Source organism: Mustela putorius, unplaced genomic scaffold (genome assembly GCF_011764305.1).
Source record: "Mustela putorius furo isolate JIRA1106 unplaced genomic scaffold, ASM1176430v1.1 tig00000596_pilon_pilon_pilon, whole genome shotgun sequence".
Taxonomy (NCBI): Eukaryota; Metazoa; Chordata; class Mammalia; order Carnivora; family Mustelidae; genus Mustela; species Mustela putorius.
In genome coordinates this window covers 10,003,062-10,029,333 of record NW_025421428.1, presented here as the reverse complement: position 1 = coordinate 10,029,333, position 26,272 = coordinate 10,003,062, and the positions used below count along the sequence as shown (strand labels likewise).

General features: G+C 56.2%; 2 protein-coding genes across 17 annotated transcripts in view; one reads left to right on the top strand and one right to left on the bottom strand.

The window, feature by feature from the left end:
• The first annotated feature begins 120 nt into the window (after window positions 1-120).
• On the top strand, window positions 121-18,920 carry DYNC2I2 (dynein 2 intermediate chain 2). The gene is made up of 9 exons (XM_004757169.3): window positions 121-321; window positions 9,500-9,748; window positions 15,342-15,451; window positions 15,991-16,148; window positions 16,733-16,842; window positions 17,338-17,505; window positions 17,713-17,945; window positions 18,194-18,351; window positions 18,565-18,920. Exons 1-9 carry the CDS (start codon window positions 136-138, stop codon window positions 18,801-18,803), a joined length of 1,611 nt encoding a protein of 536 aa, XP_004757226.1. The 5' UTR covers window positions 121-135; the 3' UTR covers window positions 18,804-18,920.
• Window positions 18,919-26,272, bottom strand: part of SPTAN1 (spectrin alpha, non-erythrocytic 1) — a 61,157-nt gene continuing 53,803 nt past the window's right edge. For 9 of the 16 annotated variants that reach the window (XM_045082530.1, XM_045082526.1, XM_045082528.1 and 6 more), the window contains 12 exons: window positions 25,669-25,745; window positions 24,891-25,100; window positions 24,304-24,600; window positions 23,867-23,979; window positions 23,440-23,457; window positions 22,181-22,243; window positions 20,826-20,880; window positions 20,278-20,474; window positions 20,132-20,185; window positions 19,909-20,055; window positions 19,686-19,833; window positions 18,919-19,376 (listed from right to left, as the gene is read on the bottom strand). In XM_045082530.1, the coding sequence (XP_044938465.1) occupies window positions 19,251-19,376; window positions 19,686-19,833; window positions 19,909-20,055; window positions 20,132-20,185; window positions 20,278-20,474; window positions 20,826-20,880; window positions 22,181-22,243; window positions 23,440-23,457; window positions 23,867-23,979; window positions 24,304-24,600; window positions 24,891-25,100; window positions 25,669-25,745 (1,505 nt within the window). In that variant the 3' untranslated portion in view covers window positions 18,919-19,250. The remainder of the gene's footprint in view (window positions 19,377-19,685; window positions 19,834-19,908; window positions 20,056-20,131; window positions 20,186-20,277; window positions 20,475-20,825; window positions 20,881-22,180; window positions 22,244-23,439; window positions 23,458-23,866; window positions 23,980-24,303; window positions 24,601-24,890; window positions 25,101-25,668; window positions 25,746-26,272) is intronic. The other 7 variants (XM_045082535.1, XM_045082536.1, XM_045082537.1 and 4 more) reach the window with 2 other exon arrangements.

Here is a 26,272-nt window from a genome sequence, read left to right as displayed (position 1 = left end):
CCCAGGTCTTGGAGGATGCCGTCTGACCAATTAAAAAATGGTGGGGATACCCTCACCTTCCCTGTCTTCCGCTTTAGGCGCGCATGGGCGAGGTCACGTCGCAGTGCGCAGTCGCGACAGGGCGGGGCTATTTCCATGGCAACCCGCTCGCAGCTCGGGCAGCTCGGCCCGGCGGGAAGTGCGGGAGCTGAGGCGCTGGCGACGGGAGGGGCTCTGAGCGCCGAGGGGCCCGGGCGGCCGGCGCCCCTGCAGGACGAGACCCTGGGCGTGGCGTCTGTGCCCTCGCAGTGGAGGGGCGTCCAGGGCATCCGCCGGGAGACGGTGAGAGCGCCGGCCCGGCTGCGGGCGACGGGGGCCGGAGGGCGAGGGTCCGCGCGCGGTGTCCGGGCCGAGTTCTGGCGTGCCGCCGGTTTGTTTTGTATTTTCACCCGCAGACGCTAACCCTGGCGGGATTCTCGTGCGTTTCCTCAGACTCTCTGTGCAACCACAGAAGGGGTTTTTCCTTAAGAGTCCTGAAGACCCCGTGTTTTGCAGGATTTTGTGCGAACCGCCGTTTCGGGGCATTTCAAACTAACTTTTCTTAAAAAAAAAAACAAACAAGACCAGATTGCATTTCAAGGTCGAGATACGCCAGTTTTTCTAGGAGCGTCAACAAAAGCGCACACAGCGAGGTTTTGTGAGAAGTGAGGGGCAGGGCTCCTGGGCGTCGGGTTTTCTCCTCTGGGGACTTTGTGCAGACTCTGAGGGCCTGCTGTGTGCTCAGAGCTCTTCCCTCCTGGAGCCGATGTGGGGTCGTTTGCAGGGCACGGGCCATAGGCAATTTAGGCAATAAGTAAAATCTGTGTTGTTCTTAGGAGGTGAGGAGTGCCCCGGACGAACGCAAAAGAAGGGTGAGGGCCTGGAGGGTCTGGGTTGGAGAGTGAGGGGGTGGGGGGCCTCATTGAGAAGGTGACATCAGAGGAGTGGTAGGTAGAGCAGCCCCGCGGGGCAAACTGCGAGTGCAAAGGCCCAGTGGTTGGAGCAGATCTTGCGTGTTTGAGGAGGCAGCCAGGCTGGCGTGAAATGAGAGAAGGGGAAATGATCCCAATTGAAGTCAGAGTGGGTAAGCAGAGGCAGGTCAGGTAGGGTCTTGCAGATCATTGTAAGGACATTGGCTTTTCCTCGGTGGAAATGGGGGGCACTGTAAGGTGCTATGCCTTTACCAGAAGAGAAAACTTAGTTTGCCACCAGAGTGGCCAGACCTGCAGAGCTTAGCTCCTCACCAGCACCGACGAGCTTTCCATGAAGTCTTACTCTGGAAGATAGGTTCCTTGCCTCAGGCCAACAGTCTGCTTGCGGGTCTCAAGCCAGGATTTGATGTGGCTTCAAAGCTCTCCCCACTTACATGCTGCCTAGAAATGGTTCTGATGCAAAGCCAAGTGGATGTTTTAGTTAGATCTGTCCATTCTTATCACAGGTAAAAGTATACTTCACAGTTCCTGGCTTTGAAGAGCACTTGAAATAGCTCTTGTTTGCCAAAGACCCAGATTCTAGAAGACTTCAGATCGGAAACCACTGATTGAGTCTAACTTTTTTTCTTCTTACAGAGAATGAAATGGAGGCAGGTTCATTTTCTTGTGACTATAGTTTTTACCTGTAGGATTCTAAGAACAAATTTCAAGTAAAAAGCTTTCATCTGTGAGGGTGGTTTCCCTGGACTAGCATCTCTTGTCTTATTGAAGGAGATGTTTGATTAAGTTATAAGAATGTTGCAGGGGTCGGAAGAAGGAGGTAAATTGCTTTTTCTTTTTTTAATATATAATTTAAAAAAATTTATTTATTTATTTGATAGAGAGATCACAAGTAGGCAGAGAGGCAGGCAGAGAGAGAGAGGAGGAAGCAGGCTCCCTACTGAGCAGAGAGATCGATGTGGGGCTCGATCCCAAGACCCCGGGATCATGACCTGAGCCTAAGGCAGAGGCTTAACCCACGGAGCCACCCAGGCGCCTCTAAAAAAATTTTTTTTTTAAAGATTGTTTATTCTAGGGGCGCCTGGGTGGCTGCCTTCGGCTCAGGTCATGATCTCAGGGTCCTGGGATCGAGCCCCGCATTGGGCTCTCTGCTCAGCAGGGAGCCTGCTTCTGTCTCTCTTTCTCTGCCTGCTTCTCCATCTACTTGTGATTTCTCTCTGTCAAATAAATAAATAAAATCTTAAAAAAAAAAAAAAGATTGTTTATTCTAGAGAGAGTGCATTGTGGAGGGAGGGGTAGAGGGAGAGAGAATCCCCAGCAGACTCCCCACTGAGTGGGGGGCCTGATCCCACAACCCGATCATGAGATCATGACCTGATTGGAAACCAAGAGTCAGACACCGAACCAACTAAGCCACCCAAACTCCCCTTTTTAATATATATTTTTAAAGATTTTACTCTTTAAGTAATCTCTACACTAGCGTGGGGCTCGAGCTCATGAGCCAGGTGCCCCTTTTCTGTTTTAATACTAATGGTCTTTGGCCTTCCTTGAGTTTTCCTGTCATATTCCAATATGGGATAGTGTCCCGAGCTTTGGTTCGAGACCGGAGTGCACACACTCTTTAGGGCTTTGGGCCAGTCACACGATCTCTTCTTCTTCAAAGTGGGTCCTTATGAGAACACTTCCTGAGGGGTTAAATGAGACTGTGAGTGAGAAAGCAGTTTGAAAGCCTGGGGCTGCTCAGGTAGATGGTCTGGGGGTGTCAGGCACCTGGGCAGCTGCCTGAGATGAGGGAGGGTGCGTTATTAGCCCTCCTTTCTCATCCGCTGTTTCTCGAACTTGACCGACACTGGAATGTCCTGGGACCCTTGAAAAATATGGATGTCTGGGTCCTACCGTCAGCAATTCTGGCTTAATTGTAAGTGTTGTGATGTGGGAATCTGCTTTTATTAAAGCTTCCCAGGTCATTCTAATAGGTAGCAAAATTTGAGACCATCCATTGAATGCATCCTACTTTCCAACAGCATTACCTCTCTGAAGCCCAATTCTGATCCTAGGAAAATGTGGGGTGTTTTTTTTTTTCCTTTTTTAAAAAATTGTGGTGGGGCGCCTGGCCGGGTCAGCGTAGAGCCTGTGACTCTTGATCTCAGGGTCTTGAGTTTGAGCTCCATGTTGGGCATAGAGATTACTTAATAAATAAAATTGTGGCAAGAGACACATAATAGAAATTTTACTGTTTTTAAGTGTACAGTTGAGCAGCGTCAAGTTCACTCACATGGTGCCACCACTCACCACTATCTAGTTTCAGAACTTTCTCATCTGTGGGATGCATTTTGGACATTCAGATCTGTCTTCCTTGGACTGTGGGCTCCCAGAGGACAGGGAAGTTAGTCTTGTGTACTTTTGCACTTCCTGAAGGCAACCAGGAAATACTGGATTGAATAATTTTCCCGTGTGCTGTCATCCCACACAGGGGACATCTCTCCTCTCCTGCTTTGAATTAAATTCGCTGCCTTCCCACGGGCTCTTCTTCCCTGACAGGCTGCTACTTCGTGGCCTTGGTGGCTTCTGTAGCGTTTGTCACCCCCTGCTGGAAGGTGTTTGTTTTTAACTGGGGTCTGGCCTCTTACTGATTTTCAAGGAGAATTCAGTCTGTGGTTCTCTGCTTTTGAGTTTGCTAGACAGTGTTGACATTAGATTTATTCATTTTTTTTTTTTTAAAGAGCACGAGAAGAGATTAAGAGGCTAAAATGACACCAAAATGGTCTGCAGTAACTGCAGCTCAAAGGGGTCTAGCCCCTCGGCGGCTCCCAGCTTCTGTGGAAATGTCTGCTGCTGTCCTCTGCACGTGGCCGAGCCGCGGCTCCACGTTGTCGTTTGAAAAGCTGTTTGTTGCCCTGATAGACTCAAGAGGCAAGTTCACCTGAACAGGAGGTTGTGCCTTGACACGGGTTCCTGGCTCAGTTACTCCGCCCTTGTAGAGGCCGCCTGGGACGGTTGTCCAAGCCGCATCATGAAACCCACTCAGCATCACACCCAAGACATTCCCGCCCCAGCTTTGTCTGCTCATTAGCGGCGGATTGTGCCTGGCGGATTGTGCCTGACGCTGGGGGCAGATCGAGGCGGGGCTGGCGCGTGGGCGTTGCAGCATGTGCACGGGGAGCTGCTGACCTAGGCCGGGGTCCTCTCCGCTGCCATCACACCTGCCTTCTCCTCAGGTGTGTGGGCCCCGATGAGGAGGAAGAAAGGAGGCCTTTGGGGCGACGGCAGCCTGAGGAGTGGCGAGGTGATAGTGACAAGCACTCACCCTGCAGGTGCCCAGCAGCGCCCCTCAGGTAGGCTTGAGAGCATCCCTCTGCCTCGGGATGAGCCATGACCCTAGGTGAAGCCCAGGACCCGGAGTAGTGGAGATAGTCAGAAAGGCGGGGAACGTGAGCACGGTGTGGATGGGGGTAGGGGGAGGTGACGGGCCTTGGGCGGTGGCCCTGGGAAGCATCCAAAGGGGTGAGGCCCAATGTGGGGTCTCAGTAACGCCCCCCCCCCAGCATCCACATCACCTGGGGGCTTGTTAGCACAGCACACTCAGCCCCGCTCCAGGAGGTGGCAGCTTGTGTTTTCGCAAGCTTCCAGGTGACTTTGGGGCCTGCCCATTGAGAATGCAGGTCTAGAATGGTCTTTGAGGTTCCTTTCAACTCTGGAGTCAGGTGTGCTGGCTCAGGCTGACTGGGAGGATGAAGCCAGAAGCCAGAAGTGGTATGTTTCTGGTATTAGCTGGTGGTGGCTACTACCCAGGGGAGTAATGGGGGCTCGTCTCTCACGGCATTTCCCCAGACCTTCAGAGACACATTCTTTCTATGGTGATGTATTTCCTCAGAGGACACACGCCCACCCCCAGCCTTTGTAACAGATCTTAAAATTTGGTGTGTCTCACAAATGACTTGTGTATTTAATATAGTTTCCCCCGAAGAACTATTAAATAATTGGAATGTTTTATAATCAATACATCCTAAAGTCAAGGAGGTATATATAGGGGCGCCTGGGTGGCTCAGTGGGTTAAAGCCTCTGCTTTCGGCTCAGGTCATGATCTCAAGGTCCTGGGATCGAGCCCCGCATCGGGCTCTCTGCTCGTCAGGGAGCCTGCTTCCTCCTCTCTCTGCCTGCCTCTCTGCCTACTTGTGATCTCGGTGTCAAATAAATAAATAAAATCTTAAAAAAAAAAAAAAAGGAGATGTATATATTTTATTTGTCTCTTTTTTTTCTTGAGAGGGAGAGAGGAGGGGGAGGGGTAGAGGGAGCGAGAGAATGTGAAGCAGGCTCCATGTCTGGGATTGAGCTAGATGGGGGGCTTGATTTCGTGGCCCTGAGATCATGACCTGAGCTGAGATCAAGAGACAGATGCTTCGCAGACTGAGCCACTCAGTGCGCCTATCTTTCCATCTCTACACCCAGTGGGGGGCTTGAACTCATGACCTGAGATCAAGAGTCACATGCTCTACTGACTGAGGCAGCCAGCTGCCCCTAGAATGTATATTTTATTATTTATTTATTTTTTAAGATTTTATTTATTTGACAGAGAGAGATCACAAGTAGACAGAGAGGCAGGCAGAGAGAGAGAGGGAAGCAGGCTCCCCGCTGAGCAGAGAGCCCGATGCGGGCCTTGATCCCAGGACCCTGAGATCATGACCTGAGCCGAAGGCAGCGGCTTAACCCACTGAGCCACCCAGGCGCCCTAGAATGTATATTTTAAATAAGAAAATGACTGTTCTACTTAGGACTTTGAAGTTGGCCTGCCCCATATTGATATCCCCTGGATGGATTTCTCTAGCTGGCCAGTTTCTGAATGACTGAGTCACACATCGGCGCAGTTACACTGGCACTGGTCAGTCTTTGACCCTGAAGGCAGGGCAAAGCCCAGTATTCTGTCAACACACCTCTCGGAGCCTGGGGTGGGTCACCAGACCCAGTGGGGCCATTTCCTCTGTCATGATGAGTGTTCCTGAAATTGATCGATCCATCCTAAATGCCAGCCAGAGACCCATTATTTCAGAAATGAGGCCTTGAGGGGTGGTGGTCTGGGGGTTAGGGAGCCTTCCTAGGGGTTAGTGTGATAGCAAGTGACAGAAACTGGCCCAGACCAGGAACTTCTTTCAGGATGCAGGGGTCTCCTGGGTCCCTCATGGAGGTGTGGCTGGTCCTGAGGAATCCAGGAGGCTTTGGGGGCTCTGCTGTTGCCATGCATTCCCTGAGGCCTGTCTCTACTTGTCTTCTGGTCACATGGTGGCACTGGCTGAGTGTCAGGGCCCAGAGTTTCCAGGTTTCAGTTCTGGGCCTGTGCTGTCTGACTTGTGAAATCTTTGTCTCTGTCATGAGTTTCCCTGAGAGCTCAGTTGGCCCAGCAGAGTAGTGTTCACTTCCCATCTAGTCAGAAGCTGTAGTCCTGGTGTTGGGGGCACATTTTGTGGCTTGGCAGGAGAGTTAGGCACTCATCCTAGGCTCTGCTTCCTGAGTCTCACTGCCTTCCTCTCCGCTGGAGGTTGCAGGGGCTTCAGACTCCAGAGCACGGAGCCTGGGAGTCTTGATTTGGGAGTTGGTGTTTCCCTGGTCCACAACTCCTAGTGCGATTAAAGTTTGGCCCCAGCTCCTCCCCCTACCTCCGCATTTCCCCTGCCACACCTGTGCCTCCGGGGTGTGGGAGGCGGGTGTGGGAGGCAGGCTGCAGCCCAGCATCCCCGACACTCTCCTTCCTCTCCTTCCGGGCCTTGCTGAGGCCTAAGAAGCAAAGAGCCCACTGGGCCCTGACCCCTTCCCTGACATCTCAGACGGGAGTCTCAGCCCAGCCACACACTGCCTGGCACGGAAGGCACCAATATATACGGGGTAGCCTTGAGCGAGCCCTTCCTTTCTGGGGCTTTGGGGCTCCAACCCCAGACGATCTGGGTCTGGTCAGGATCAGACCAGATACTTGGATCATGAACCATGGGAACCTACATTGGAGTCCCCGAGGGAAAAGAGAGTCATGGTGGTTTCCTGCCAGTTCACAGAAAAAAAAAAAAAATTGCGGGTGCATTATCCTTGGTTTTTTAAGTTTTTTTCTCCCTAAATTTTCCCTAGTGTTTTTTGACATTTGTCGTTTGCCTGAATAAGCAAGCAGCAAGGAAATATTAATAGAGATAGCGGGAAAGGTGACAGCTATGTGTCTCTTGTGGCCATTTTTGTCTTATGTTAGGACACTGGGGTAACATTCTTTTAGAAGCATTTTTCTGCATTCATCTGATGCGATCAGTGGCCAGGACGCTGGACTGTTTGGGAGAGAAACCATGGCTGAGACAGGTTGGTGTCACAGGTCAGACTACCTGGATTCAAGTTCCACTTGAACTTGCACTTGCACTTGAACTTGCACTCACCTCTGTGCTGTGTGACCTTGGGTGAGTTACTTCTCTGTGCCTCGGCGCCAACAGCAGTAATGCAGAAATAGGATTTTCTCTATAGGGTGGTTGTGAGCGTGGATAAGATGGGGCTAGAGCTCTGGGGAGACTGCGTGAGTGAGTGCTTAGTGACCGACACTCTTACCATCATTGTGGCTTCTGGAACTTTGCTTTTCTCCCACCATCTTAGAATTTGGCTCAGCCTGTATTCTTTCTGGCCCCCGAGCCCATCCATGAATTCCTCAGTGTGCACACTCCGCCGGCACTGGGGCAGCCCTCCAGTGCTATGGTTTCAGGTCGTGTCTCTGCTGGATGCTCTCCGAGCCTCGAGCCTTGTGGCCGCTCCCATGCAGTCGGGAGGGAGGCATCTCCGTCTAGAGGAGGCCGCCAGAACCGCTTCTGCGCTCTCTTCTCCCAGAACCTGCCATCACATTCCCTGGTGGTCACACCTGCTCTCTGCTCCTCACGTCTCCTTGAGCAGCCGGAGAGGCGTGGCCCTGCTTGCGGCCACCCTGCGGCTCACACCCAGAGGGAAAGCCCCACTGTCCTGGCTCTCAGACCCCTCCGGGCCTAGCCCTTGCTCGCGTGCCGCCCTCCTCACCCACTGTGGCCGGGCGCGCCGCCAGCTCTCCAGCCTCTGAATGTGGGGCCTCCTCTACCGGCGGGTTTTGGTCTCGCCTCCCCGCTGGTCCCCATCCCTGCTGCAGGCCCCTCTCCTGCCGCTCTCCGCTTGTCCTTGGCACCTCAGCGCAAGTGCTGTGTGCCCAGAGGCCTCCCCAGCGGCTCCCTTCTTCTCCCACGCCTCTGCTGCACTTAGCGTCATTGGTAGTTTTTCTTGTTTGTGGAGCCCCGACCCCCGTAGAACGTCCTTAGGCACAGGAATTGTGCACATTTTGTTTGCTGCTGTGTCAGTAGTACCTGGACAGTGCCTGGCAAGTGGATGCTCAGTAAATAGTGTGTGTGTGTGTGTAGCAAAATGGAGATACATATAAATCGCATGTAATATATGTTACATATGGCATATATGTATATATAATACAGTGTTCTGGGTGTGTGTGTGTGCGTGTGTGTGTACATGTAGTGTATAGCATAAATGGGCTTATGTGCCAAATCCCATGCAAAAAGCCGGGGCTATAAAGAGGCATCAGAAGGGTTCTGAAGCTGGAGGAACTTACAGTTTAACTGGTGGTAGATAAAGAGAATTTTGTGGAATGGAAGGGGAATGTGGGGATGGGCATTTCATGTTCTCGCAAGGGCCGCCCCTCAGTAGGGCCAGCTCCCTTCCTTTGGGCTTGCTAGTGCTGGCCTGCTGCCCATTGCTGTCCCCCAGGCCTGAGTACGGGGCACAGGGGGCTGGGCCTCATCGTTGCCCTTTGTGTTCAGGTGCTTGGTGAGGGGCCGCGGGAACAGAGCCTCTTGTGAGACCACGACGTACGCTAGATGGCCCCTCACTTGGTAAATGATGGGTCATGTCCATGTAAGAAAGAGGCTGATCTGTTGTCTGTCCCTGTGCCCAGCTAAGCAGGGGACGAAGGATTGGCGGCAGATGGTGGGGTGGGGAAAAGGGGCAGCTGGGGAGAAGCCTGCCTTCCACCAACTAGCTCATCACAGACGCCCTCACTTCCTTTGATGACGGGGGCATCTTGGACAGCGCCTGCTAAGGGAGGGAGAAGCTGTGGGCCATTCTGCTGGTGGCCAGGTTTGACATGCTTCTGTGTGCTGGCTTAGGTGACCACTGCTGGCTCTAATACGACACGATTATTATCAGGTTCTTCAAAAGGGCACTCCTTAAAAAAAAAAAAAAAAATATTCCTGCATCTGCTCCAAATAGTGTCATTATGTCACCAGAGGTCCTGGGTCAGGCTCTTACTGGGTCATGTTGGCTGCCCCTGGACCTCTCAGTGTGACCCAGGGCACATAGGAAGGTTGAAGGCTCATCTCCACCCTTGGCACATGGATTGGGCTCGTCCTTTGGAAGATGGGCCAAGAGGAAAGGGACATGCTGGGGCGGACAGGGTGACCAGAGGGGTGGACAGGGTGACCTGAGGGTCAGCAGCAGCATGGGAGGGGAGTGTGTGGGCAGGTGAGGCTGCGTGTTGACTGCTGGGCTGTGATCTTCTGCAGAAAAGTTGCCAGACAGCGAGCATTGCCACTGCTGAGAAGGCGGCCCAGACCCGGAAGCACGTGGATGCTGAGGTGCAGACGGAGGCCCCCGTGCCAGTCAGCGCGCCGTCCGTGTCCCTGCACGATGACCCCCGGCTCGCAGCCTTTCTTCGGAGGGTGGAGGCCATGGTTATTCGGGAGCTGAACAAGAACTGGCAGAGCCATGCTTTTGATGGCTTCGAGGTGAACTGGACTGAGCAGCAGCCAACGGTAGGGAATGGGCCGGTGCGGCCTGGGACGCGCCCCTCCTCTGCTCCAGCTCGCGCCTTGGCCCTGTTTTCAGTCCTTCTTTTAGGCCACCCAGATACTGATAATAGTAGTAATACTAACAGAGTTCACTGGGCTCTAACATTCTGCAGGTGGATAATTTTATAAGAGTAAGTCCTCAGGGGCCCCTGGGTGGCTCAGTTGGTTAACTGTCTGCCTTTGGCTCAGGTCATCATCTCGGGGTCCTGGGATCAAGCCCTGCATTGGGCTCCCGGCTCAGTGGGGAGCCTGCTTCTCCCTCTCCCTCTGCCCCTACCCCCTACTTGTGGGTGCTCTCTCTCTCTCTCTCTCTTACACTCTCTCAATAAACAAAGTATTAAAAAAAAAAAGAGAGGGACCTGTGGGTTGTTTAGTCGGTTAAGCATCTGCTTCAGCTACAGTCATGATCCCAGAATCCTGGGATCGAGTCCCACGTCAGGCTCCTTTCTCAGTGAGGAGCTTGCTTCTCCTTCTGCCTGCCATTCCCCCTGCTGCGCGTGCTTTCTTTCTCTGACAGATAATTAAAATCTTAAAAAAAAAAAAAAAAAAGGACTTCCTTGCTGTCAAGAAGTAGGCGTGGTTATCTCCATTTACAGCTGGGAGGTACTGAGAGGTACAGGTGGGAGACTTCCAGCTGAAGTGACTTTTCCAGGGTCACACGGAGCTAGTTAGCAGTAGAGGGAGGGTTTGAACCGGGGGAATCTGACTCTGGACTGAATTCTCCCCACTGCTTGGCTGTGTCTCCCCAGGCAGCACACACTGAGGGCTCTCTGTGCCATCTCATTCAGCATGACTGCAGGAGGCAGTACTAGGATGATCGCCATTTTATACAGGAGGCCCAGAGAGGCTAAGTGACTTATCTGTGGTCACACAGCTTCACGGGCTAAGCTGGGACATGAGCCCTGGTCTGGTTTCACTACCGTGCTCTAGTGACTTCCGTGTCTCCAGGGCTCAGTTCAGAGCTGTCACCCTGTAAACTCAGGTGACCAGCTGCACAGACAGCCCAGCCTTTGAGATGAGGAAGCCTCCGAATGAATGGGAGGGGCTCTTGGCTTTGGCTCTGCGCTGGGCCTCAGCCTCCCCTGCGGACAGGGCGCTTGCTCCGTGCTGTGTGCCCTTGACGGACCGGCTGCAGAGCCTTGGAGTTCCGGGCCAAGCTTTTTATACGATGCTTTCTTCCTTGGGAAACAGAGGTGAGTAACTATGTATTCAGAGGTCATAAGCCCTGCTCTAGCTGCTCCTCCTCCTCTGCCCACTTACCCCCAAGTCAGTGAAAGGCAAGGGAGAGTCGGTTTGTTCCAGGGAAATCCTCAAAATCCCTCTGAAGAGCGGGCGTGGATGCCACACCCAAGTGGGCGGTCCCTGAGGCTCAGGAAAGCTGCGAGAGGGAAGGGCTCAGTGATCAGTGAGAGCCCAGCCCGCTCTTCCCCTGCCGAGGCCCATGCACGCACCCACCTCCCCAACTTTACAGTTGCATTTAGAGAGGTTAAACTTCTTTTTATTATTAGAGGTGCTTTTACTCATTTCTATGGATTACTTTGGTCTGAGTGTATATTTCTCTCTCCCCTTTACAAAATATCTGTTTTCTGACTGCAGAAACAATATGTGTTCATTGTAACAAATCCGGGCAGTACAGAAACACCAAGCCTGTACCATGTAGACAGCGGGAGGGAACTCCTGTTCCTGGGCCTTTAACTCCTCCCTGTGCTACACTAACACACACCATGTTACTAGTGTCATTAAGAACTTTTTTTTAAAGGATTTTATTTATTATTTATTTGACAGAGCGCAAGCAGGGGGAATGGCAGAGGGAGAGGGAGAAGCAGGCTCCCCGCTGAGCAGGGAGCTGGACTCGTGGCTCCATCCCAGGACCTTGGGATCATGACCTGAGCTGAAGGCAGACGCTTAACCACTGAGCCACCCAGGTGCCCATCCCCAGGACATTTCAAACAAAAAAAAGCACTGTACATTTTCTTTATGACTTTTCTCACTTGCCAGGGCTCTCCACGTCAGTTCCTATAAAGGTGCCCCAGGCTGCATCCCACTGCATAGACGTGCCATCCTTTATCTGATGCTCTTGTGGGACTCGGTCTCTTCCGGAAACGTGTGGACAGGCGGGAAACCGGGCCCCTCTGAGTGGCAGTGGGGCGCGTTACCCTGTTGGCCTCATATCTTAGCGGTTCCAAGTTTGCTGTTAGATTAACAATGTCAGCGAATCTCTCTCTCACTTCTTCTTTTGCATCAGCTTTTTGTTGATTTCCTCATAGTAAAATTATGGTTTTGGCTGATATGGGGTTTTTCTCTCTTCTCCTGCTTGTCAAGGTGTTGGCCTTGACATTTCATCGCTCTCCTTCGCACTGTTGTAGCCGCTCCGGAAAGGCTGGGACGCCGTGCTCAGAGAGAAACCCTGATTTCAGATTTCCAAAAACAATCTGACAACCTTGGGGAATGCTTAGAAATCAGAGATGAGAGACAGGGGCTCCCACGGGACTTCTGATCTTCTGGCTCTGTTGCTTCCTTCCTCTGGCTTTGCACTTGTGTGTGGACAGCTGTGTGTCACTGTGACCGATCTCGGGGTCTTTTCTGTTCGGGAGCAAAGCCTGTTTTGTGTTGTCAGGTGGCTACAGAGACTTCATGCTTGTCCTTTTAAAATCTCTGAATGTTTTATCCGCACACTGTATTTTTTTGTGCCAGGTTTCTTTCTTTCTTTTTTTTTTTTTTTAAGATTTTATTTATTTGACAGAGATCACAAGTAGGCAGAGAGGCAGAGAGGGAGAGGGAAGCAGGCTCCCTGCTGAGCAGAGAGCCTGATGTGGGGCTTGGTCTCAGGACCCCGGGATCATAACCAGAGCCGAAGGCAGATGCTTTAACCCACTGAGCCACCCAGGCGCCCCTGTGCCAGGTTTCCTAAGGTGTATTCTCCACACACGTCTGTTTACCCCTTGTGCTGTTCTGCGTCCGTCGCGGTGACAGTGCGGTGGCCCCGTCGTCTCCAGCTTCTCCCACTTTGTTGTCTCATCTTCACATCCCGGTTGTACTGGTTGTTGCAGTTATAAGTAGTGTCATGACGAATAGTATATGCGGTTTATTTCTAATGTAAACTTTGGTGGAACATGACAGAAAAAGGCACACATCTTGCCACTTCAGGCCTGTGGCTTTTCAAAGTGAAAACCCTTGTGGAACCAGAACCCAGATCAGGAAACTGAATGCAGCGTGACCCTCCCTGGAGGTTTTCTTGAGTTCCCTGCACCTCCTCCCCACTGCACAGCTTTTCTTTTTCCTTTCTTTCTTTCTTTCTTTTTTTTAAATTAATTTATTTTTAAGTAATCTCTACCCCAGATGTGGGGCTCAAACTCATAAACGTGAAACCAAGAGTTGCATACTCTGCTGTCTGAGCCAGCCAGGCACCCTTATATGACTTGGTTGTAAATAACAGATTTATTGAAATATCATTCACATCCCATATAATTCACCCATTTAAAGTGTACAGTTCAAGGGCACCTGGGTGGCTCAGATGGTTAAACCTCTGCCTTCAGCTCAGGTCATGATCTCCAGGTCCTGGGACTGAGCCCCGCATTAGGCTCCCTGGTCAGTGGGGAGTCTCCCCTCCCTCTCCCTCTTTACCTACCCCTCTCTCGTGTGCATGCTCTTTCTCTCTCAAATATAAATACAAAAATCTTTTTTAAAAAAGTGAAGTGTAGGTGCACTTGGGTGGCTCAGTCAGTTAAGCGTCTGTCTGCCTTTTAGCTCAGGTCATGATCCCAAGGTCCTGGGATCGAGTCCTGCATCAGACTCCCTGCTTAGCGGGGAGCCAGCTTCGCTCTCTGCCTCTGCTGCTCCCCCTGCTCGTACTCTCTCACTCTGTCATATAAATAGATAAAATCTTAAAAAAAGTAGTGTACAGTGCAGTAAGATTTTTTGTTCCTAGAGTTGTACAACACTGGCACAACTTTATTTTTATTTTTTAAAGATTTTATTTATTTGAGATAGAGGGAGAGAGAGAGATCGTGAGAGAGAGCACAAGCAGGCAGGGGGAGAAGCAGGCTTCCCGCTGAGCAGGGAGCCCGATGCGGGGCTCGATCCCAGGAGTCCGGGATTATGACCCGAGCCAAAGGAGCCCCCCAGGCGCCCCACTGGTACAATTTTAGAACACTTTCATTGCCCTCAAGAAGAAAGTCCATACCCACTAGCAGTCACTCCCCATTTCCCCCCAAATCCCTAGCAGCTACTCATCTTTCTATCTGTACGGTATCCGTTGTAGACATTTCCCGTGCGTGGGATCCTGCACGAAGCCGTCTCGGTGACTGGCTGTGGCGTGTGCCCGCAGCTCTTTCCTCCCTGTGGCTCGGTAGTCCTTCCTGCGTGGGGGGTGTGCCCCATCGATCGGCTGGTGGGCATCTTGGCTGTGACACCCGTGTACAAGTTTTTGGATAAACGTGGTTTTCAGTTCTCTGGGTGTGGACCTCGGAGCAGAATTGCTGGGTCATAGGGTGCCTCTCTGTTTGACCTTTTGAAGATCCACCAGACTGTTTCCCCATGGCGGCCGTGCCATTCTGTGTTCTTGCCAGCGGCGCGTGAGGGTTCCCACCGTACAGCTTTTTACACGTATTAAGTTTTTTCCGTTGGATAGTTTCCTCCTGTGGAGTCACGAGGTCGGGAGTATGCAGCTTTTCATAGAAGTTCTGGTCTGTGCTGCAGATCCCAGCCCAGAAACCTTGGGCTGAGGGCTCACAGCGGCCCGCATGGCCAGCCTTCTCATGTGCTGTGCCGGCCGGCCCTGGGCTGAGAAAGAAGATGCCAGGCCTTTACATGTAAAGCCCTGTGGCACTGAGTATAGTCACATTGTACAGCTATCACTACCATCCAGTTCCAGAAGTCAAAGCTTTTTCTTTCTTTCTTTCTTTCTTTTTTTTTTTTTTTGAGGGGGTGGAGGGGCAGAGGGCGGGGAGAATCTTTTTTTTTTTTTTTAAGATTTTATTTATTTGTTTGACAGATAGAGATCACAAGTAGGCAGAGAGGCAGGCAGAGAGAGAGGAGGAAGCAGTCTCCCCGCCTAGCAGAGAGCCTGATGTGGGGCTCGATCCCAGGATCCTGGGATCATGACCTGAGCTGAAGGCAGAGGCTTTAACCCACTGAGCCACCCAGGCGCCCCGGGGGAGGGAGAATCTTAAACAGGCTCCACTCAGCACTGAGTCTGACACGGGGCTCAGGCTCACAGCCTGAGCCAAAACCACCAGTAGGACATTTAATCAACTGCACCACTCAGGCACCCCAGAAGCCAAAGCTTTTGAAGTGGTGTGTAGAACAGGGTCTGACTCTGATCCACAACCTGGCGTTTGTCTCGGTTTGGAAGATCCTTTCTTCTGGGTTTTTGGAAGTATCCTTTGAGGAGTATGTTTGGGTGAAGCCTCCAGATTTCCCTCCAGCACTGGGCAGTGGACCTGGGTGGCTTGGGTGTTCCAAGGCTGTGTATCTTTTTTTTTTTTTTTAAGGTGACTATGAGACCGCCCGTTGGGTGGCTCTGGGCTCAGGGTTGGGGATGGTCTATCTCTTGCAGGTGACCTGTTTACACACCCTGGGCTACCCCCCAGCCCAAGGGGAGGGTCTGCACGTGACCAGTGTCTCCTGGAATACCACTGGGTCTGTGGTGGCCTGTGCCTATGGCCGGTGAGTGGCTGCCGTGGTGGCTGCATCGGGCACTGGGAGGCCCTCAGACCCTGGTCTAAGAGGTCTAACACCTCTTTTTTCCTGTCTGTGTGGTGAAGGGTTGGCCAGAGCCTGGCCATTCTGGGAGTATTTTTATTCTCAAGGCTGCCTGGGCACCAGGTTGTCTGGTAGGAGCAGAGGAGGGAAGGGTTTCAGGTGAGGAGTCCTGGTGCCCACCTGTCTGTCCGCACAGGGCAGTGAGCCTGGGCCTGCCGCCGCTGCTCCGTGAGCTGCCTCCTGATGGGTCGTGGTTCCCCCACCCTGCCACTGGGTGCACCCATCCTTGGTTTCCGGGTACCCTTTTCTAGAGGTTGTGCCCCTGGGGTGCCATGGAGATGCCTGTGCCACTTCAGTACCCAGTACAGTCTGGGTGTGATGGGGAAACTGTGGCTCATCTGTTCGGGGTTGCTTGGGGAGGACGGTGGGTCAGGTGATAGGAACAAGGTGGGGAGGAGGCCCCGGCCTCAAGGCAGAGCCAGCTCAGGCTTGTCCCTGTGCAGGTTGGACGACGGGGACTGGAGCACGCTCAAGTCCTTCGTGTGTGCCTGGAACCTGGACAGGCGAGGCCTAAACCCCCAGCAGCCGTCGGCGGTGGTGGAGGTGCCCAGTGCTGTCATGTGCCTGGCCTTCCACCCAGCACAGCCATCCTACATCGCCGGTAAGCCTTCAGCCTGCTTCGCTTCTAACCCGGGGAGGAGGGCCGGAGGTGAGCTCTCCACTGGGCCGTCAGCCCCTGGGCACAGCCAAGGCAGGTCTGCTGAGGGGGGAGGGGAGACGGGGGGGGGCTCTGATCCCTGAGCTCAGGTGACGATGCCGAGGATGGCTGGTGTGGAGCTGGGAGGCGGAGGAGGCAGGTCATCGCCGTGTCTGGCGGGCCATGCATGGGCTGTGGGCCATGGGGTGTGGGCCATGGAAGGGCACGGCCAGGTCAGGACCAGAGGCGGGGCGACGTGAGCACCCTTGGGGAACTGCCAGCGATGATAGGAGCCCCATGTGTTGGGAAAGGGGGTTGTGCTGGAGGGAACAGCAGGATGCTGGGGTGGGGAGATCAGCCTGCTACGGGAGAAGCATCCTGGGTGTGTGGGGGGTGTGCGGAGGACCAGGACTTTCCCTCCTCAAGGTAGTTTTGGGGAAGTGGCTCCACGTCCTGGCTCCGTGGCTCTGAAGGGCTGGCACTTGGCCAGGAAGCGGGAGGGGGCTGGATGTGGGTCAGTTCCTGCCTGGGCCTGCTTGGTCCCACAGGTGGGCTGTACAGTGGTGAGGTGCTGGTATGGGACATGAGCCACCCCGAGGACCCGCTGCTCTGGAGAACGGGCCTGACAGATGACACACACACAGACCCCGTGTACCAGGTCAGAGCAGTGGGCTGCTGTGTGGGTCCAGGAGACACTATCCCCTTCTTGCGAGGCTGGGCTGGGCTGGGCTGGGCTGTCACAGGCCTGCTCCTGGAGGCCAGGCAGGACAGAGGGTGCCCGCTCGGCACAGGCAGTTGGCAGTTGGACAGCCGCCTTCAGCATTCTCAGAGCTCCCAGGGCATGAGTCACATCCCGCCCCTGGCAGGAGCCACCCACAGGACCCTGGGCCATTCCCAGCTGCACCCCCCCCCCCCAAGCTGCCACTAGAGGTTCCCAGCTGTCCTGGCCTGCCTGGGCTCAGGGACAGCTCAGAACCCTCGGGACTGCCCCCTGGTGTGTGAGGTGGCTCCTGGCCTCCCCTAGAATTCTCCTTATTTTCCTAGAAGGGGTGGGTGGGAATGGGGGATGACTGTTGGTCTTGCTGGGAGGTAGGAGCAGGCTGGGGAGCAAGCAGCGCTTTCCTGACCTCAGTTCTGCATCCCGCGGCCCCAGGTGGTTTGGCTGCCTGAGCCCCGGCACAGCCACCGCTTCCAGGTGCTGAGCGTGGCCACGGACGGGAAGGTGCTGCTCTGGCAGGGGGTCGGGGCGGGCCGGCTGCAGCTTACGGAGGGCTTCGCCCTGGTTGTGCAGCAGCTCCCGAAGAACACCAAACTAAAGAAGGTACTTGGGGCCCAGTTGCCCCTGGACCCTGCAAGGCCTCCGTGAGGAGCCCTGGGTGGGCCGGGGCAGGGGACGCAGGCTCCCACACTGCCAGTGGAGGACCTGCCGGTTGATCTCCTTGGGCCCCGGTGCCCACTCGAGGGACTGGGCTCTTTTGGGACACTGTGGGATTCTCTCGACTCTGCCCTGGCGTTCATTTCTCCACAGCTTCCCCGGGGAGAGACTGAGATCGGTGCCACGGCGGTGGCCTTCTCCAGCTTTGACCCTAGCCTTTTTGTCCTGGGCACGGAAGGCGGCTTCCCACTCCAGTGTTCACTGGCAGCGGAAGAGGCGGCCCTCACCCGGATGCCTAGCTCTGTGCCCCTGCGGGCCCCGGCACAGCTGACCTTCTCTCCCCACGGCGGTCCCATCTACTCCGTGAGCTGCTCCCCCTTCCACAGGTAGGGAAGGCCCCAGTGTCCCTGGCGTAGGCGAGGGGCGGGGCGAGGCGGTCCCGCAGAACCATGGGAAGGGCCTGTAGTCCGTTTCCGGCTCAGGTCTTCCCCATGGGCGCTCTCGTGCCCAGAGTGCTGGTGGTTGGCTCCAGGGCATCAGCCCCTTGCTCCCTAAGGGGATCCCTGGTTTGGGGAGGTCCAGGGAGGCCCAGCGGACCAGGGCATTCAGCACTCCTCCCCTGCTTCCTGTCTAGGAATCTCTTCCTGAGCGCGGGGACCGACGGCCATATCCACCTGTACTCCATGTTGCAGACCCGGCCCCTGGCCTCCCTGCAGCTGTCCCACAAGTATCTGTTTGCCGCGCGCTGGTCGCCGGTGCGCCCCCTGGTGTTTGCAGCTGCTTCTGGGGAAGGTAGGAAGGACGCCAGACTCCCATCCACTACCGCCCTAGCAGCCCCGCACAGATCTGGAATTGAGCTGGGGAGAGAGCGCAGGTGCGGGGATTGCCGGACCAGCCGGTAGCTTTACTTCGTGCTGCGGCCTGTCGGAGTTTCTCCTCCCTGGGTACGCAGGGGACTTGGGAGGAGGGGCAGACGCTTGCCCCCACGCATCTCTCTCTGCGCAGGTGACGTGCAGCTATTTGACCTCCAGAAAAGCTCCCAGAGACCCACAGTTTCGATCAAGCAAACTCAGGATGAAAGCCCGGTCTACTGTCTGGAATTTAATCGCCAGCAGACTCAGCTCCTGGCCGCAGGCGATGCCAAGGGCACGGTAAAGGTGTGGCAGCTGAGCACCGAGTTCACAGAACAAGGGCCCCGGGAGACCGAGGACTTGGAGCAGCTGGCAGCTGAGGTGGCCACCTGAGGACAGCGCAAGGACAGCAGGGCCCTGCGGGGGGGGGGGGGGAGGTCTGGCGAGGCCACACCTGTGCCGCGCTGTGCGGAGCTCTCATGGAAGCTGAATGAAGACATCTCCAATCTCTGGGGAGAATCATTTATTTGTCTTTTACATGGAAACAACATGAAGGGGGAGAACAAGAAGGGAGCGAGCCGGCTGCGTAGACTGCTCGAGTCGGAATGGGGCAGCTGGCTTCCTGACGGGAGTCTGGGTCCCCACGGCAAAGGGCGAGTGCCTCTGACCCGAAGCGGCTTAGTGAAGCACCCGTTCTAAGTCTTATCCCCAAGCTAAGCGGACGTGAGCTTACAGTGGAGTGACACTGGACGTACTTGAGCAGCACAGAGAGGAGGTGACATGCAGCGAGGCAACGGCAGGGCAAGCAGCGCGGGCCAGGCGGGGCGGGGGCGGGGCGGGTCAGTTCACGAAGAGCGAGCGGGTGAACTCCACGTAGTCGAAGGCGGTGGGGAGTTCGCGGCCCTTGCCGTCCACGTAGGGCTTCATGTGGGAGACGCAGTAGTCGGCTTGTTCCCGAGTCAGGTTCTGGAGGGAGGAGGCCGCCCGTCAGCGCAGCCCGGCTGCCCCCCAGGGGGTTGGTCGGGGCGTGGGGGACAGCAGGAACCCCGGGCCCGGCGTCAGGGAGAGCCGTGCTCAGAGGCCACAGCGTGTTCGCGGACGCGGGGGGCGGGGCGGGGGGCGGGGTCAGCAGGAAAGAGGGATGAAACCCCCGCGCCCAACAGAGCGCTCCACAGGGAGGTCTGTGAATTTGGAGGGTTCTGGCCCCGGGGCAACCTTGGGCTTTACTCTCAGAGGAAATCTCCACCTCCAGGGCAGGGAAGCAGAGCCCCAGACCTGGTACAGCTCCTCCTTGGTCACGTAGGGCTTTCCCTCGGAGCTCAGGGCCCGGAAGGCGCTCTCGATCTCCTCGCTGGATTTGACATTCTCGGTTTCACGGCTGATCATGAAGGCCATGTACTCTTGCAGGGAGACGTGGCCGTCCCTGGAGAGGGGCAAACACAGTGAGCCAGGAAGAGCCACAGGCACAGCCACCTCTGCTACCTTCCCTCCAGCTCACCTGTTTGGATCCACGGTGTCGAGGATCGCCTCGAACTCGGGGTCAGGCTCCCCTTCCTCCACCATGGGCAGGTCATAACCCAGGGAGCGCAGGCAGGACTTGAACTCCTGGTGGTTCAGCCTGCCCGACTTGTCCTTGTCGAAGTGTCTGCCGGACAGAGCGCTGCTCAGCACGGGCCCCAGGGCCAGGCCTGCCACCCCACCCCCAGGGAGGCCGTACTCACTTAAACATCATGCTGAATTCTTTGAGGGCCTCCTCGGTCACTCCAGTTGTGTTCCTAGAAGAACAGGACGGAGTGAGCAGGTGGCAAAGTCTGCGGGATCCCAGCAGAGCGAGTGCCGGACGCTGGGGGGACCTGGGGGCGCGCACCTGGCCTGGATCTGCTGCTCCAGGTTGTGCTGCATGCGCATGCCCAGCTGGTCGAGCTGGTCCCACTGCTGCGCCAGGCCCACGGTGCTGTGCTCCGTGTACTTGTTGTCCAGGATCAGGGCCTCCTCCATGGCTGCCCCGAGGTCCTCAATCTTCTTGAGCTGACTCCTCATGGCTCGAATCTCCTGGTGCTTGCGCTACGGGCAGGGGAGGGAGGGTGTAGGGGCAGGGGCTCTCGCCTCAGTCACCAGGCTCAAGAGCCTGTTCAAGAGCCCTCCCGGCCCAAGGTCTATGGGGCGGTGTGGGGCGGCACGAGGGGAAATTCGGCAGCCTTGGTCCACGGAGGGACCAGCAGGGGCAGACCGCGGAGGAAACCGTACACTGAGAACCAAGGTGTCCTCATTCTTTTTGGGTAAGACACCACGTGGCAACTGTCAGAAGCAAAAGGCGCTCTCTAAAATGATGGGGTTCTGCGCTGCTTCATGTAAAGGGAGAAAGCGCACCCACCCAGCCTCCTTCCTGCCGGACTTTAAACAAGGGGACCTTACCTTGGTAGCTTCGAGCTGGGATTCCAGAGTCCCAGATTCTTCCACCATGCAGGACCTGAACACAGAAGCACAGTGAGGCGGGAGGGCCGGCTTGTGAGCTCAAACCTAACTATCCCCAGGTTACAGTGCCTGCTGTCTTGGAACCTTTTTTTTTAAATCTCTTTTTTCAGGGAAATGAAACCTATCTGCTATTGGCCACCTTTTCCTAAGTGGCCCTGGGAGCCGGGGAGGGGAGGCAGTCTTTCTCCTGCTTCAGAGACAGGACGCTGCCACCCCAGGTGGGGCACCACCTGCCCCGGGCCAATTGGGGGGCCAGGGGCGAGCCCCACCCAGCCTGCTCCCAGGCTAGGACCCTTTCTCATGTGGCTCCTCCGGCCCAGCCAGGCTAGGACCTGGTCCCTCACTCAAACTAGGCCCTCAGTCCTCAAGGGGTACCTGAGGAACCGAGCTGAAGTTGCTCTATGGGACATCAGAGGGCCCACGGGCCTGACAGCATGTCCCCTCCACAGCCACTGGGGAGAAGGCTGCTCTGTACACCCCTGGCATCTGCCCCCTGGGGAGACCTTAGCAGGGAGCGGCTGACAAATAGAGCGCTGCCCCCCAGAAATCCCTGGAAGTCTCCTGCAGGTTCCTGAGGAGGGGAGCCACATTCTAGGGTGTGACAGCCATGGAAGAGATGCAGTCAGATGCCCCCTCAGACACGAAGCTGGGATGCTAAGAGATCGTGACCAGATTGGGGTTTTAAAAACGATTCTAATTCTGACCAAAGGAGGGAGGTGGCTGATTAAGCCCCAGATTCAGGGTCCACGAGACTGTCCGGGCGGGCCAGAGGCTCCCAGGGCCAAGTTTCAAAGAACAGGGTGCCCCAGGGAGCTTCCATCTTCCCGACGCTATACAGTGTGAGGTCACAGAAGGCCACCAGTGAACGAAGACAACAAACGAGTTGGGGTTACGTGCAGGGACGAGTCACACTGTGCGCGGGTCTGTGGTGGGATTTTAGCCCGGCCTCCCCTGCACCCACGTGTGCCCCAACCTACCCTTTCAACACCCAGCGAGCCCGGGTTAGCTCTGAAATTTCCCCAAGTTCAAAGTGCTCGAGCAAGGCAAGGCACCAGGCTTCCTCCTACCCCAGCAGTTCAGACTCACAGTCACGCCATGTCCCCCAGGGAAAAGCAACACCCCCCAGTCCCCGGGGGCAGGAGGCTGGGGGCCGGTGCAGGGGGAGGAGGACAGATCCCTCCTTCCCAAGCGGCCGAGGGCGGTGGGTTAGTCGGAAAGCGGAGCCGCCTGGGGGAAGTCAAGAGTGCATTGGGAAAACCACAGTGAGGGAAGAAGAGAAATAAGAGGAGAAAAACCTTCCAGACAGATCATCCCCAACTTCATACTGATAGACACGAATGACCCGACGATACGCTATGCTAGTCAAAGAAAAGAAACCAAATGAATACACCGAAGGCACGGGCAGGCAAGAGCAGACCGAGACAGACACGCGCCACAAGGCCCAAGCTGGCAGTGCACAGGCGGGGCAACCTGGCGCCCAGGCAGGGACCTGGCGGGGCTGGGCCACCGGCCCCAGGGAGGACAGGCGGCCTTGGGGCAGCTCACACTGGGCCCAAGCAAGACGGGACAGGGCTAGGCAGGAGCCACATGGGAAGGGGAGCATGGCACCCACGGAGACAAGACCAGCTTGGCAGACACAGCCACAGGGCCGGGGAGGGGAGTGGAGGCCAGGGGGCTGATGAACTCAAGCTAGAAGCTGTGACCCCTAAATCCCACCCCCCCTTCAGCACAGGTGGTCGCGTCAACGTGCGCCTCTTTCTCCTGGTGCCAGGCTGAGCTGCCCCAACTACCATCTGCAGAACCCCAGCCGCGCTGGCCTCAGCTACTGAGGTCCGCCCCCCCACCCCTGGCCCCCGCGCTACCCTGGCTTTACGTGGGCCTGGCAGAGGCCAAAGTCTAGAGGAGAGGCCACTCCCAGGACTGGACTGGGCAGGGCCGCCCTGCTCCTCCCGGGGGCTCCTCCCGAGCCTCATCTCTCCATCGCATGAAAGCCCGGGCACTTCTGCCTATTAGGGGCAACGATGCTCTTTCCCTTCCTCTGGGAACACTGGGGGGTGGGGTCCTGGGGGAGGGTCCGTACACAGCTGGGCACTCACTGCACCCGCTGGATCTCCTCCTCCACGCATGACCATGACCTCCTAGGAAGCTAAGTATGGTCCCACTGGACACACGGGGAGAAGCAGAAGAGAAGGCCAGGGAAATCCCAATAGCTAAACAAGCACAGGGTTTCTCAGAGGCTTTGGACTCCAGCTCTGGCCCTCTGGCTTGGTCACATTCCCTGAGAACCCCTGGAATCTGCACAGGAAGGTGCGAGTGGCTCCCCTCCCCAGACCGCAGGCTGTCAGGACAGTGTGGGGCAAGGCACAGACTCCTTGTAGGGGGTGGGGACGGGGGTGGGGCAAGGGTGGGCGGGGGAAGTGCAGCCCTCCTGGGGCAGAAAGGCCCATCCTGGGATCCTCCGCAAGCCAGGCCATGGGGGGACAGAGGGCAGGGGGACAAGCACACGAGACACCACCACACCACGAGCCCGGAGAAACAAGAAGACAATATTAACCCATCGAGGAGATACGTTCTGTGCAGATGGGATCCAAGCAGCCGCGAGACAAAGTGGCGTCCGGACAGCAGCGGTCGGGAGGTGGGGGACAGACAGACACAGGAAAGAAAAGAAAAACAAAACCGAGAACATCAGTACCCACATTGCATTCAACTCTGTTCTGTGTATCACCGTGGTGCTGCCTAGGACTGACCACCGGCCACGCAGGGTTCCACCCAATCCAGGACACCTAGCAACCTGACCTTCAGAAAAAGGACCTTCGAGACTCTGTCCAACCCTCTGGTTCGAGCCACACCAGGGTGCGCCCCGAACTCTCCTTCCTTACTGTGAGCATGCCTTCTGGTTTCCCGCAGAGCTCCCCTCCCGCTAGAGCCGGGGGGCCCAGGAGCGGAGCGCTGGGGGCCTGTGCACCGGGGGTGGGGGGCACCTGGTCTCCTGGATCCACTGGTGGAACGCATTGGCGTGCTGGGCGAACTCCTGGCGCAGCTTGTCATTCTCCTCCTGCCGGCGCTGCTCCTTCTGCAGCTCCAGCTCCCGTTCCTAGGGCCCAGAGGAAGGAGAGGCCGTGTCACCAGAGCCTGTCCTTCCTGCTGGTCTGCTCTCGGGGTGGACGAGCGGCCTAATTTCAGTTTCTGGACACTGAACGTGACCAAGAATCACGGTTTTGTGGGGCAGGGAGAACCAGATGTGGACATCAACCCGAAGGAGCAGCCTGGGAGACACTTGGGGAGCTCAGAGTCCTCCATTCCCCGCCGCTCACAACTGGCCCCCTAAGAACTCTGGCAAAAGATAAGGGGAAGTGGCTGATTGACAGCCTGGCAGGGGGGCTGCTGGCTGGTGGCCCTGGGTGGGGGCGGTGGGCACCTTGATGATCTTCTGCAGGTTCCTCCATGTCTCCTCCAGGGCCTCCATGGTGAACCAGGTGTAGGGGTTGGAGGCCACACGGAAGCTCTTGATCTGGCGGTCCAGCTCGGCCAGCTGGCTGAAGTCAGCCTGGGCAGAGCTGAGGGACGAGCGGAAGGCGTCGTGGGCCTCGCGCAAAGCTCTGATCTCCTCCAGGGAGTTGCAACGCACGGGATCGGTCAGATCTTCTTCGGCATTTTCAAACCAGCTGTTGAAGGCAGAGGCCTTTTTGGCGAACGTCAGGAAGAGGTCTTCCACCTGGAAGCGGAGCAGCCTGCGTCAGGGCCCCCGGGGCCGCATGCACCACGCTTGGGCAGGAGGCAGGATAGGAAAGGGGGCGGTCGTTCTGGGGACAGCCAGGGCAAGCCAGGGTGCCCCACTTCCATGTCTCAAAAGGCCTCTGACTTTTTTCCCTCGCTACCCTTTCCCCTCAGTCTGTCTTGGGTGCTTCGGAGGCAAAGGGCCCTCTGCTGGGTTCCAGCAGACTCCGCCGGGGGCAGAGGTCCCCGCAGCCCGACTGGGGGAGCTCTGCAGGGGCCCACTCCTACCTTGCGGAAGTGACTCTGTGCCTCCAGCAACTTCTTCTTCCGGGTGGCCGAGTTGGCCAGAAGCTGGCTCCATCGCTTCATGAGGGCGGCGTGCCGGGCCTCGATGGCCTTTGACTGAATGTGTTTGGCAGCCAGCAGCTGGTCTTTGAGCGCGGTGATGTTGGCGATGCCCTCCTGCTGGAAGGCCTGCAGGCCAGCGTCAAACGTTTCCTGGAACAAAGAGCGGTGGGCCCGATGTGCATGGTCGCCCGGGATGCTAGAAGCCACCCTTCCGCAGCGGCTCAGCTCGATGGCACCAGTCTGCTCAGCCAGCCGCCCAGGCCACCCGGTCATCCCCGAGTCCCCACCTTGTCCTGACATCCTCCTGCCCCCTGGGCAGACTGAGGTTCGGGGTCCCCTAGATGTGCCACGCTCTCCCCACCATCTCTCCCCAGAATGAACGGCTGCCTCCCCGCGACCAGCTGCGGTCTGCCCTTCGAGAGCGAGCCGAGACGCCTCTCCTTGGGCAAGACCTTCCCCATCAACCCCGGCTCGCGGCAAAGTGAGTCAGACAGCTCTGGGGGTTAAGTCCCCAGCACTTCCCATCGCTCTGCACCCCGGGAGCGCCGTGCGGCTCTAGCACAGAAGCTTCGTCCGGAAGTTCCCCGAGGACCAGAATGATCTTGCTACCTGCCGGGTCCTTAGGGCCTTTCTCAATGGAATATGCCGACCGCCACTCATGCACCGGGAAGCGCTAACCGCATACGTCCCAGTCTGGTCGACAGGGACCACGACTGACCTGTTTGGTGAGCAGAGTCTGAACGGAAGACAGGTCTCGGCCATAATCATCTGTCTTCAGGCTGTTCTCCTTTTCACCTAGGAAATCAAGCATGGGAAACAGATCAGCCTTCTTGGTACAGTGAATTACGAAGGAAAAAAGAAAACCAAGGTGCACCTATCACCCTGCTGATGGTTAAATTCCAGGATTCCTAACCCCACGCCGGCTGCCCCATCCTCCCCACAGCCCAGGCCCCACTGGCCAGCTGTAGGGAGAGAGCCTTCCAGCTCGTCCTGGATGTGTTTCCACTGCCACTTATGTGACAACAATCCCTAGGGTCACAGGGGTCCTGAAATCCGAGCCTAGCTGCCCTGTGCTCGGGAGCCGAACTGTGCCCAGGCAGCGAGGGGACAGAGCAGCTGGGGGCCCACTGGTGCGCCATCTTGCTTAGCAGTGACACTTACTGCTTCTCCCAGGGTTTAAAGATTCTTGTTTTGTTAACCCTGGTGCTGACCCAGTGCCAGGCACCACGGGGTCCCCCACTCTTGGCCACAGGACATGACTGAAATGGCCAAGTTAGATCATTTCTTCTCTGCAGAAGACCAGCTGCTTAGATAATACATGA

Coding starts and splice junctions, on each gene's coding strand:
- DYNC2I2 (XM_004757169.3), top strand. CDS start 136: ATGGCAACCCGCTCGCAGCTCGGGCAGCTCGGCCCGGCGGGAAGTGCG. Junction 15,452..15,990: donor GTGGCCTGTGCCTATGGCCG/GTGAGTGGCTGC, acceptor GTCCCTGTGCAG/GTTGGACGACGGGGACTGGA. Junction 17,946..18,193: donor AGCTGCTCCCCCTTCCACAG/GTAGGGAAGGCC, acceptor CTTCCTGTCTAG/GAATCTCTTCCTGAGCGCGG.